The 12,431-nt window shown below is 67.5% G+C and overlaps 1 protein-coding gene across 1 annotated transcript; it reads right to left on the bottom strand.

Annotated features, from left to right (window-relative positions):
- Positions 1–2,912: 2,912 nt before the first annotated feature.
- LOC119098304 (nuclear receptor corepressor 1) lies at positions 2,913–10,280 on the bottom strand. The gene is made up of 10 exons (XM_037221225.1): positions 10,249–10,280; positions 8,773–8,940; positions 8,172–8,279; positions 7,350–7,400; positions 6,715–6,960; positions 5,986–6,147; positions 5,303–5,627; positions 4,018–4,195; positions 3,500–3,566; positions 2,913–2,918 (listed from the first exon to the last, which is right to left on the bottom strand). The coding sequence occupies exons 2-10, from the start codon at positions 8,812–8,814 to the stop codon at positions 2,913–2,915; spliced, it is 1,185 nt and encodes a 394-aa protein (XP_037077120.1). The 5' UTR covers positions 8,815–8,940; positions 10,249–10,280.
- Positions 10,281–12,431: the final 2,151 nt, after the last annotated feature.

The raw sequence follows: 12,431 nt of genomic DNA, 5'->3' as shown, positions 1-12,431 counted from the left end.
GTTGTTGCTGTTGCTGCTGCTGCGACGACGCCGACGAGGACGGCGGCGGCGGCGGCGGCTGCGGCGGCGGAGGGGTATCACGGGACGCCATCTGGCGTGCGTAGCCTGCCGGCGGCGGCGGCGGGTAGCCTCCGGCCGCCGACAGGTAGACAGGCTGGTCGCGCGGCGAGGCGCGCGGGTCACTGTCGGCCGAGCCGTGGCTGTCGCGTCGGCCGTGCATCTGCTGTGACGTGATGTAGTCGGTCATGAGCACGTGGCGGGACGACAGGTGGTCGGGCGGCGCCGGCCGCGGCGGCGGCGGCTGCTGGTACGCCGCCGGGTACGGGTACGGCAGCTGGCCGGGCGAGCGGCGCAGTGGGGCATAGTGGTCGGCCGGGTGGCGGCCGCCGTCCTGCACCAGCACCAGCCCGCCGCCCTGTGGTCGGGTTGTCGCGCCGCTTCTGGTCCGGCTGCATGGGCGTGCCCTGCGTGATGCTGCCGCCCTCGCGCGGCGCCGGCGCCGGCGGCCGCATCAGGCCGTCCAGGTGCGGCGCGTGCGACACGTGCGCCAGCGGTGTGCCCTGTGTGATGGAGCCGGCGCCGGCTCGGCCCGCCCGGCCCTCTGGCCGGTACAGCGGCCCGGGGCCCGGTCCGGCCCGCCCGCTGTTAGGCGGCGGCGGAGGCGCTGGTTTGCCGCCCGCCTGCTGCTGTTGCTGCTGCTGCTGGTGGTGCTGCTGATGCTGTTGCTGTTGCTGTTGCTGCTGTTGCTGTTGCTGCTGCTGTTGCTGCTGCTGCTGTTGCTGCTGTTGCTGTTGTTGCTGCTGCTGCTGCTGCTGGAGCTGCTGCTGCTGGAGGTGGTGCTGGAGCTGGCGCTGATGCGCGCCGGCCGCCAGGTGCGGCGGCGGCGGCGGCGGCGGCGGCGGCGGCGGCGGCGGCGGCGGCGGCAGCGCGGCGCGCGGGTCCGTCACATACACAGGCGCGCCGGGCGAGCGCGGCCGGCGGTCGGCGTAGTAGGCGTCGCGCGGCGGCTCCAGTCGCAGTGGGTCGGCGCCGCTCGGCGGCGGCGGCGCCCGGTGCGCCGGCGGCGGCCGCGGTCGGGACTCGTCGGCGACCGGCCGGCGCACGCTCAGGTCTTGCGCCTCGCCGTCGGCCGGCGGCGGCGGCGGTAGTGGCGGCGGTGGCGGGGGTGGCGGTGGCGGCGGCGGTGCGGCCGAGCCTGGCGGCGCATGGCAGCGGCCGGCAGCGGTGCGGTCCGAGCCCGCCAGCAGGTTGTTCAGCGTGAGGCCCTGCGCGCCGCCGCTACCACCGGCCGCCCGTTCCGCCTCCATCTCCATGCGCGCCATAGCATGCCGGAAGGAGCGGTTGATGGTGACGTTGATCAGGTCGCTGATGGAGGGTCGGTGGTCGGCGCCAGAGGTGGTCGCCGGCGCACGGCTGGGCGGCGAGCCAGACGAGACGGGGGCGGCAGGCGGCGGCGGCGGTGGTGGCGGCGGTGGCGCGGCCGGACCGGGCGCGGGGCGGTCAGACAATGTCTTGGCATCGGCGTCGTTGGCCGCCTCGTCAGCGGAGACCTGTGAGCAATGGCAGCGACTCAGCGCCGGAGCTGGCAAGCCCTGACATATAGCACATCATAGCGTATGATGTACAATAACTCGCCCTCTGCTGTCGTTATCATTATAACCTTAGTTACCAACGTCCAGCTTGGCGTAGAGGGCGGCGTCCGTACTGTACGGCTATGTCAGGACAAAGAAAACTGCTGCAAAAGCAGGGAACAACACCGACCTACCCCGATGCCATCGTGCTGATTCGGACACAAAATCCCCGTTCACCAAACGCCAGCCACGCTCTCCGCCGGGTGCCCGCCAGTGGCACGTCGCGGTCGTCTCGGCCCGCCAGTGACGCGGCCGCCGCCCGCCCGGTCCGTACCGTGGCCGAGCTGTCGCCGCGCTCGGTGGGCGCCGCCGGCCGCTGGCCGTTGACGGCGGCCGGCCGCTGCGCCGGCTGCGGCTGCGGCCCCTGCGTCTGTGCCGGCGCCGGCGCCGACCCCTGCTCCGGGTCGGGCTCGTCGCCGCTTGACACGGAGCTGGCAGACTCGTCGTCTGTCAGGTCGGCCGCGCCGTCCCGGTCGCCCGTCACCTGCCCCAACGGCCGTGCACACGTCACGCGACGCACGCGACGCGTCGTCGCCGGCTGGCACGGAGCGGCGGCGGGGCGCCCGCGGAGAGTGACGCTGGACTTCTTCCACAAGTGTGACATGATAGGGCGTGCCGCAATGACGGGGACACCATGGCGGGCTGATGATAATTTGAAGCGAATCGTTGTCCTGCAGCTGAACTGTTGTCAAGTCAAAGCAAACCTTTGCCAATATCCCACCCGTTTTGGCGACCGCAATAACTCCACAGAACACACAAACCCATGACCTGTCTCCGGCCAATTCACCATTCAGTCAAAGCACAACTGAGCGACAGGTATCCAATAACACCGACCGCCAGTAACACCTCACGCGACAGTGAGCGGTGCTTCGCCGACCACTCCCGCGAACGCCCCGCCCTCACGCCACTCCCAAGCCCACAGCGCCCGCCCCCGAGCCTGCCCTCGCGCGCCCTCTCTCCCCAGCCGCAGTCCAGCTCCTCCGGCCGCCGGCCGCCGTCTCCGCGCGGCCGGGGCTCCCTCACCCGCTTGTATTCGTCCATTGCCTCAGTCCAGCCGGTGCTCGGGCCGCCGCTCGGCGTACATGCGCCGACACTGGGCCGGCCGGCGCGTGCCGACCGTGGCGGCGGCGCGCGTCCAGTCGGCGCCGTGCGCGCGCAGGCCGGCGCGCAGCCGCTCCAGCTCGCCCTCGGCCCACGGAGCGTCGGCCGGCTCGCCGGGCGCCGCCAGCCGCCTCGCCACCCGGTTGTGGCAGGCGGAGCAGCACTTCACCACCTCGGGAGTCAGCTCTGCCGGAGGGGAGAGGGGGAGGGGCGGTCAGCGGGACCGGCCGTCGGGCGAGGCTTGACGACCTCAGCGCCGCGCCGGCTCGTCAGAGGATCGGACGCGGTAGTCCGTCGTCACAGCCGGTGCGGCCGTCGTCGCCGATGACACACTCCATTATCCACACTCCAAGTGGCAAGATGGGCGGGCGATACGTGAGACGCCTATTGTCGTCACCCACGGAATTGCTTTTCTCGGTAGTCAGCACTGCCGATGGCACTGGAGCCGCGCAAAACTAACACAATAACCAGAAATGGCGCGCCACCCACTCAGACACTCCTAGGCGGTAATTGGGTCTGCGAACACACATCCGTCGCTGACAGTCACGGCGCGGCGGCCGCATCCACAAACAACGCCTTGCGGGCCGAGCGGGGGCGGGCCGTCACGTTCAGCACCCGGCCTCAGCCTGCACGCAGGTGGCACTGCCGACCAGACCCGACCGGGAGCCGGACCAGAGCGGGCGGCGCTCCCGTCGGTGCCGGCCGTACTCACGCAGCTCGCGCGCGATGGCCTGCCGCAGCTCGTCGTCGGCGTCGGCCCAGCGCGCCGGCAGCGGCCGCAGCCGCTTCACGCGGAACTTGGGCGTCGGACAGGTGGGAATCGGACACTTGACGCTGCAAGGGGGAGCGGGCGGCCTCGGGTCAGCGACAGCGCGGCCGGCGACCGCCACCGCCCGGCGCCGACGCGCGGCGGAGCGCGGCGCGGCGCGGCGCGGAGCGGTACAAAACGGTCGGCTGCGACGGAGTCGTCCGCCAGCTGAGGTGCTGACCGTTGGCGGTCCTGTCCGCCACCAGACGGGTGCCGCATGCCACTGTCCTCACAGAAGTGGAGCCCTCCCTTACATATTCCGACAGCGGGGCGGCCAGTACCAGTGAGCACAGCACAGCGCCGTCCAAAGCGTCGACGAACAGGAGGGGCGTTATTCATTGACAACAGCGCGATCAGTGCGGCTCGGCACACCGCGGGCCCACCATCGGCCCCGTCGGCGACAGACTGCAGGCCACGTCCGCGCGCGCCGCACCTCGCCGGAGGTGTCTGCTCTGCCGGCGGCGGCCGGTCACTCACTGCGAGTAGCGTCGCTTGACGGAGCGGCAGCGACAGGCGGCGCAGACGCGCGCGTCGCCGGGCAGGTCGCGCTCGCTGAGGCCGTAGCTGGCGGCGTGCGCCGCCGGCAGCGGCCGCGACTGGCCGTGGTGTTCCAGCTGCGTCTGGCAGACGGCGCACGGGTGCGGCCCGCCGCGCCCTGCCAGCACGGGACGCCGCGTCAGCGCCGCCGCCGCCCGCACCAGAGACGGCCGCCGACACCAGGCGGACGTCCCGCCGGCCGGGCGTCGCCGCGCTCGCTGAGCGGCAGCGCGGCATCGCACACGACCGAGGAGCGATAGGGCGAGGGCGAGCGATATTGCTGCTCCACGCGCTCGGGCGAGGTCCGAGCGCGTGGGGCAGCAACGCGGCCCGGCGCTCAGGCGATTGGGGCGCACCAAGTCGGACGGAACACGAACGGAACACGAACGGAACACGAGCGTCACACAGCCGGTGCGAGAATCTGTCGACTCGCCAGTGACGAGTTCAAACAAACATGTAGCGGACACGGACCCGCTGCCCTTTGATATTCTGTCCGGATCCTGTCGAGTCCACAGTGCCCAGACACCGATCGGATGACAATCCGGCGGCAGCCCGTCAGCGCTGCTCCAGCGGACCTTCCTCGTCGGCAGAGTCCAAAGGTCCGTGTGAACGTCATGTCTCGCCAGCCCCCGCTCACCCGTGCCCTCGTTTTCCTCCTCGCTGTTCTGGCCTGTCCTCGATGCGTCCTCCTCGTCCTTCTCTCCTTCTTCCTTCTTGATCCCCTTGTTTTCGCTGGAAATAGTCAACACACATGTAATGCAACAGTAAAGGAAGACACAAAGCATCGCGCTCAGATGCCGGCACACGCTCACCCACGGCAGGGTCCAAGACGGTGTTAATCACGAATTTAGTGAAGCAAACCCGTGAACGAGCGGCATGCCACGAAACCGAAGACACATTCTTCACAACTCGTTCGGTGTTCGCGCCAAACAGCCATGCTCACAGATCGCACGTGACCCATCGAACCGAGCGCGCCCTCGCCACCGGACCGGGTCTCCGCCTGCGGGGGTCCGCTGGCGCCGCCTCACCTGTCCGCAGGCGCCTCCTCTGCCGGCGCGCGCTCCACCTGCTCGAGCCGCCGGCGCCAGGCCGGCCAGCTCCGGCGCCACGCTGCAGACGGCGGCACCGCGGCCGCGCTGCTGCTGCAGCGAGCCGCGCGTCGTCACGCCCGGCACGTCGGCGCCCAGCACCACCGGCGGCGGCGGCGGGCGCGCCGGGCCGCGGCCGCGCCCGCGCGTGCGCGCCTTCTTCAGCCGCTCCTTGTACTTCTGCTGCTTCTTGCTGAGGTAGTAGTGGCGCACGCACTCGCTGGTGGCCTTGCGCTCGAGCGCGGCGCTCAGCGCGTGGAACTGCTTCGGGTGCTGGAGGTAGCGCTCGTCGAGCGTCTGCCGCTCGGCCTCGGTCCATACGTTCTGGTTGGCCAGGTCGTCGTGCAGCACGAGCGGCTCAGCGATGCGGCCGCCTCTGTTGAGGAAGACACGCGCGCGCCGCTGCTCGTCCAGCATCGGCGGCGGGATCACCGCCAGCGACAGCAGCTTCTGCTTCTCGTTCTGCAACGGTGGCGGCGGCTGGCGTCAGCGGCGACCGCCGACCCCGGTCGGCGCGCTGCGCGGCATTGGCCGCCGGTTGGACGACACCACAGCACATGACACACGTGTCACGATTCAGCCTGATGCGCTTCACACAAGTGATGCCAGTCGTGCTCGACGCCGCGCTTGGCGGCAATTTTTCGAAGGTTGTGAGTCACGCGGCGTCGCGCAACCTACCGTCAAGCGCGAGTGCTCGTGGCGGTAATACAAGCGGCCAACGATCACAGCGACAGATGGGAGTCTGACCTATCTTCAGCGCGGTTATTTGTTCCACATTCCCGGGCGCCCCAGTCCGGAGCCGCCGCGGGCCGGGCCGTACCTCCTGCTCCTGGATGCCGTCCATCACCTCCTCCATCTCGACGTCTGACTTGATGAGCCGGCCAGCGCGGTTGAAGCGCTCGCGCTCCTCGCGGCTGCGCCGGATCTCCGGAAATACCTTCTCGTAGAACTCGCGATCCTTGGCCGCGCGCTGCCGGCTCTTCTGCAGACGCAGCGACAGCACACTCAGTGCATGAGCAGCAGCGGCAGCCGACGGGCCTGGCGGCCCACGGCCGCCTGCGTAGTGAGCAGCCGCTGGCAGGGTCAACACGACAAACAGTGCATGATAAGCCCGAACACAAGACAGCGGGACACAACGAGCCGACAGGCGGGCGGCCAGTCAGCTCTGGCTACTGATTGCCGCCGCGTCGCGCGGCCGGACACCGTCGCCGCTGCGCAGATCGCGGCGAACTCCGCCCGGATCAGTGGCACGCAGCGGCCCGGCGGTGGGCTGACCGCTGGCGCCGCCTCGCCGCCGGCCGCACAAGGCAGCCCGCCGCCACACGTCATCGGCGTCGCACCGGCGCCGACAGGGCAGACAGCGTGGGCGGAACAGCAAGACGCCGGGCGGAGCACGAAGGCGGCAGCGGGAGAGGACAGCAGAAAACGACGCGAACGAGGAGCGAACAGTGGTCGAGCAGGAACGCTAAACGCGACACAAAACAGGGGCAACTGACGCGAAGCGGCGCCGTCATAGCGCACGGCCAGCGCGACATCCGCGCGCACTCACCGGCAGCGCCTCGATCCGCTCCACCTCGCGCACCCAGGCGGCCAGCTTCTCCGCGTAGAGGGCGGCGGTGAGCCGCTGGCGCGCGGCGTCCTCCAGGCGCCGCCGCCGCACCGTCGCCACCAGGCGCCGCTTGAACGTGCGGAACGCGGCGGCGTTGGCGCGGTACACGGCCGCGTCCGACGGCTGGTTGTAGAGCGGCTGGGCGGCGGCGCAGAGCCGCCAGCGGTCGGCGCGCTCCTCGGCCGGCTGCGGCGGCGACGGCGGCGACGTGTCAGCGACACCGCGCGGCGGCAGCGACAGACGCGACGCGTCGCCGGCGGGTGACGTGTCGCGGACAGCCGTCGCTTGTCACAACCCCGCATACGTCACATGTCAGGCGGCGCGTCGCATCACCGCTAACAGATATACCGGCCGGCCGCACGGCTGAACGAGGACGTTATTAGGTCGAGCGGCTGACGCGAAAGCCGACACGTTGCGCTCCGCGGGGCCTCGGCTCTCGCGGGACAGCCCTGACGCGACACTGTGTACGTCACAGAAGGAGGAGGATCCAATGTAGTGCGAACACGGCGTGGTCCGCGGCGGCCCAGACGCACGCTCTCCGCCGCGCCCGCTCGTCCCGCGACTCGGCTACGCACCTGCAGCGGGCCCAGCTTCTCCAGGTCGGCCTTGGCGGTCCGCGCCCTCTTCTGAAACGGACGTCTACCGTCAGATCCTGCCCGCGCCCACCGCCGCCCGGCTCCTGCCCGCACCGGCGAGAGCTGGCCGCCGCCGCTCGGGCACGGCCGCCACCCGGCCGCGTCGCAGACGGCCGGTAACTTGGGCTATTGATTACGGCCGGCCGCTGCGGAGATGCCGGCACGGTCGGCGCCGATGGATTCCAGGGAGCGCCCCGGCCGGGGGTGTGCTGTCAGCACGGCCGGCGGCCGGCGGCCACGCGCCGTCCGTGTGCCGCTCTCACCGCCGGGCTCGAGACCCGGACGTCACCCACGCGGCGACGGACGGCTCGGACCCGGTGGCCGCCTCGGCGGGAGCCAGAGCGGTGTTGGGGCCCAGGACTCCGAAGCATTAACAGATTACATCGACGCTGACAGCCGATACCATCAATCTGGCTGACGTCCAACGAAGCATGTAATGCCCTACACAGAAACGAGATTGAAACTAAAACAAGCTAGGAAGTCCACAAGCAGTGTAAATCATTAGCACGCAGAGCAGTTGGGCCTCCACACAACCACACGTACCTTCCACACTTTAAATCCTCACATGCCTCCACTCGCGATCAGCCGGCGCCAAACACCGCGTCACTACCGGTGTGGTGAAGAGGGCTGAGCAGCGTACCCGGCCAATTCCCCTCCCCCCTCCCCCCCCCCCCCCCCGCCAGCAGGCCAGCCAACTCCCGCCCCGCTCGGCTGCTTCTGCCCGGTCCCACTCCGGCTGCCGCGCGCTCGCCGTCAACACACCCGGTTATCGGCGTATATGGTCTGCGCCAGACTGGTGTTGCGCGCCTCCTTGTCGTCGTCGTCTGACGTCCAGTCGTCGGGCCGGCCGGCGTGCGCCTCCAGTTCGCTCTGCCGGTCAGACCTGGCGTCAGCGCGGGCGGCGCGCCCGCCACGCTGGCACAGCACACCCTCAGACGCTACAGAAGCCTACCGGCCCCGCGGTGGTTACGCACGTCGACCAGAGCAGACGCGCGCCACGGGTGGCCGTGAGCCTGGGCGCGCTGCACACGGGTCGGCCATGCTGCCGCGCCGGTCCCCACTCAGTCGCCGCAGAAACGCACGGGTCTCGCTGCTTCAGTAGGCGCGGCAGAGATACGCCACATAACCCGACAGGCACGTCTCGCGATCAGAGCAGAAAACCACTTCGCAACTTACACCGAGTATTCCTATACCTATCTGGCGAACAGTGACGACGGCCGACGGCAGCGGCCGGCGCCGACCCACGGCTGCCAGCCCCTGTCTGCCCCAGCACGCTGGCCAGCCGGGCCGGCTCACAACCGCCGCCCCAGCAGCGGGCCGGCGCGCGGCCCACCCGCCCGCCGGCCCGGCCTCGCCCACACACCTGCTTGCGCTTCAGCTTGGCGATCTGCGACTCGGCCTTCATGATCTCGCGGTCGATGGTGCCGATCTGGCGCAGCAGCTCGTCCTTGGTGGATCGCAGCGGCGACTCGTCCAGGCCGTCGGCCGGCAGCGTCGGCGAGATGGCCTCCGTCTGCGGGTTGTACGACTCCTGCCGGCGGGCGCGCGACCGAGGCGGCCGTCAGCACGAGCCGGCATCCTCGAAAGCGGGGAGGCGACTGAACAACGAAGCACGACTGCCGACCTCGTGAAAAGACCACACGGCAGGCAGGCACTGCCGCCCGGTCCACAGCTGCATCGTGCGTTGACTCTACCTGCTACGCGTCGGACTTGACTGTACCTCACTGTAGCAGCCCCTAGCCGGTGACATACTGCAGAAACCGACGGAAGACCATAGGACGTCAGATCATCAGATCGCAGACGGGACGATCCGCAAGGGAAGTCGGCCACTACCCGGTGGAAGGTGTTGTCTTTATTCAACACGCCATGGGCCCCACCCGGGGTCAGTGCCCGCCCCGCCAAACGTTCCATTCCGAGGGGACCCTCCCGTCGTTACTGGGGGGGGGGGGGGGAGAGGGGAAGGAGAGGAGAAGGCGGGGGAGGGGAGGGGACTGATGCGGCCGTGGGCACGCGCTTGCGTGACTTCCCCGACTGACAGACGGCTTTTCAGGTGTGACTTAGCATAATCAGGGCTTCCAACATCCGCAAAAAAGTGCTACAAAAAGAGCCGGGCACGCTTCTTTTCGCCATCTGCTCGGTCTCACACCGGTCACATGTTCCAAATGTCCCCAGGTGACGTCTCACATGACGTGACACATTCACCGACCGCTCCGCTGCAGTCTGAACCATCTCATATCACTCGAAAGACTTCCGTCCAATCTGACACAAGAAGCACCAAGCCGCCCTTTCAGCTTTTTCCTCTATCCAGCCAGCAAACAAACCCCCCTAACAATCTCTTCGTCTTCATCTCAAACAACGCCGCATGGCGTCGGGGACCCTGTCACGCTGGCTGGCTGCCGCCAGGCCGGCCGGGCCGGGGCAACGGCACGGCTCAGCGGCCGGTGGCAGGCGAACGTCACGCAGCCGCGTCTGCATCGACCCTCGGTCGGCAATCGGCCTAATCGGCGGACATCGCGCCGCGCGCGCGCCTCGCCTCACCGGCTGCCCACGTGCGTCACTGCCGCCAATCACGGCCGATTCGTCCAGCGAGGCCTTCCGCACGACGCGCTCCAATCACGGCGTGTAACGAGCGGCGGCCGGCGCGGGCCGACGTCAGCCGGCGCCGCGGACCGGCCGTCGGCTCGGACCGCGCCGCCGGCGGTGTCGGGTCACGCAGCGGGGGACGGGGCGGCCGGCGGGGTCGGCGGCTCTGAAGCGCACCGTGACGATCGCGGGGCACGCTCGACGGCTGGCGGGGCCGCGCACGGCCGGCACCGGCCGGTGGCTCGCGTCGGCTCACCCGGTGCGTCTGCTCGGCGCCGGTGACGATGTGCAGTGGCAGCCGGACGTCGCCGCCGGCCAGCGAGGAGGGCGGCCGCGGCTCGGCCAGCCAGCCGGCGCCGCCCGCCGCCAGCTGCGCCGCGCACTCCCGCTCCGCGTACGACCTGCGGCCCAGCACCGGCTACAGCGCGCCGCGCGACACGGCACGGCACGCGGCACGTGGCCGGACATGCGGCTCGAACAGGCCGACTAGCACGGCGCTGTGGGCTGCAGAGGGCCCCGCGGAGACTACTCCGTGGCGAGCTCGGAAGACGAGCCATAGACGAAGAGCGGGCACCCCCGCTCAAGCATACGGTGGCGCACTGTAATGCAATCACTTATGAAAAGAGACGCCGGGAGCATTAAGTCCAGGATTACCGACAGACATTTGATCCACTTCTAACCTAACCCTACACAAGACTAGATGCCCCATAACCCGGCAACCCCATGCAGGCTAGATCTGTCACCTCTGCATACAGTGTACGCCAACTCTCCTCTACTGGGCATCCACAAACAAGCTAGAAACTCTACTCTCTACTTAAACTCGCCATGCAAACCAAAACCGCGTAACGACTACTTATACGCCCAAAACATGAAGCTCCCTCACGTAAAAACGTGCATGCTCTAAAACAACCTGAAACAACGGATATTCTACAACAAGCACACGTCTGTGAAAAAGCGCGTGCAATAATAAAAAAACACGTCCGTGTGTTCATCCACCACGCAGCTAGCGACTGGACATGCGCACATCACCGGTGTCGGACGCTGGCTGCGCCATTCGGCGTACGTACCTCCTGAAGGCCGGGTGCAGGCTGGCCCGGTCGTCCAGGTGGTGCACGACGGCAGCCGAGACGGCTGCGCCCGGGTACTCGCCGACGTGACCGTGTCCAGATGGCAGCAGCGTCGGCCGGCGCGCACGCCGCGGCTCAGCCTGCTGCTGGTGCAGCTGCTGATGCTGTTGTTGCTGCTGCAGCTGCTGGTGCTGATGGTGCAGTTGCTGCTGCTTGTGCTGCTGGTGTTGCTGTTGCTGTTGCTGCTGCTGTCGCTGGTGCTGTTGTTGCAGCTGTTGTTGGTGTTGTTGCTGCTGCTGCTGCTGCTGTTGCTGTTGCTGTTGATGTTGCTGCTGTTGATGCTGCTGATGCTGCTGATGTTGCGCTGCTGGCTGCTGTTGATGTTGATGATGTTGTTGCTGCTGCTGATGTTGCTGCTGCGGAGCAGAGTCGATGGGCCACAGTTGGTGAGAGCGCGATGGCAACATCTCCCGCCAGCAGGTCACCGCCGGAGTACGGACATCACTGCCGCCAACTGGTGACAGGGTGGTGCCACTACCCCAGCCAGCACGTCACCGCACTAATGCAGGCATCACTGTTGCCAGTCACACTGGCGTCCGAGCCGACCAGCAGCAATGTCGGGCGTTAAGCCCCGCATGGATATGAACACCCACAACACCGCTCCTAATCTGAGGTTGATGGCCGTCCCTAATATGATGCTGACGGCCGTCCCTAATCTGATGTTCACGGCCGTCCCTAATCTGATGTTCACAGCCGTCCCTCGACTGACGTTGAAAGCCGTTCCTAAACTGATGTCGACGGCCGTTCCTAAACTAAATTGTTGACGGCCGTCCCTAAACTGATGCTCATGGCCGTCCCCGAACTGATGTATCGTGTAAAGTTGAACACGATGTGTCGTGCCCGGTCTGCAAAACATTGGAGTCGAGCCAGGTCGATGACCTGCCGCAAGGTGCCACTGAAGAACAATTATGCAGTATTTTTGGTCACCCGATGTCATGAAGCAATGAATGTGCACCAGTCACAGCTGGGGTGTAGAGCATGAATGCACCTGGGTCTGACAGCTGCTGGCAGCCCAGTAACCTTTCTGCCATCAAATATGGTTTATTAAATAGGACATGTACTGACATTTCGTTTTAATTTCATTGCTTTGCAGAAGGCAATTATGTTTCCAGTTCGTTGCAATAGTGCCACTTTGCTTCCACAAATGTGAGTTACTTGACTATTCGTTCTCCCGCATACATCCCAGCCTGATGTGGAAAATACAAAACTGCCACAGAATACTCCATCTAAAGTACCACGGTCGGCTTGAGAGCACCAAGTCCTATCTCCGTCGTTCACAAAGCTGGATCATCAAAGACAACGCAATGCGGCC

This window comes from Pollicipes pollicipes, unplaced genomic scaffold (assembly GCF_011947565.3).
Source record: "Pollicipes pollicipes isolate AB1234 unplaced genomic scaffold, Ppol_2.1 Scaffold_4740;HRSCAF=5597_pilon_pilon_pilon, whole genome shotgun sequence".
Lineage (NCBI taxonomy): Eukaryota > Metazoa > Arthropoda > Thecostraca > Pollicipedomorpha > Pollicipedidae > Pollicipes > Pollicipes pollicipes.
This window is presented reverse-complemented; position numbering and strand designations above follow the sequence as displayed.

Bases quoted from the DNA above. Each gene is read 5' to 3' on its own strand.
- LOC119098304 (XM_037221225.1), bottom strand. From the start codon at position 8,814: ATGAAGGCCGAGTCGCAGATCGCCAAGCTGAAGCGCAAGCAG. The intron at 7,401-8,171 runs GTGTGTTGACGG...CGTCCGTTTCAG, and splicing joins CCATATACGCCGATAACCGG to AAGAGGGCGCGGACCGCCAA. The intron at 6,961-7,349 runs GTGCGTAGCCGA...TCGCCGCCGCAG, and splicing joins AGAAGCTGGGCCCGCTGCAG to CCGGCCGAGGAGCGCGCCGA.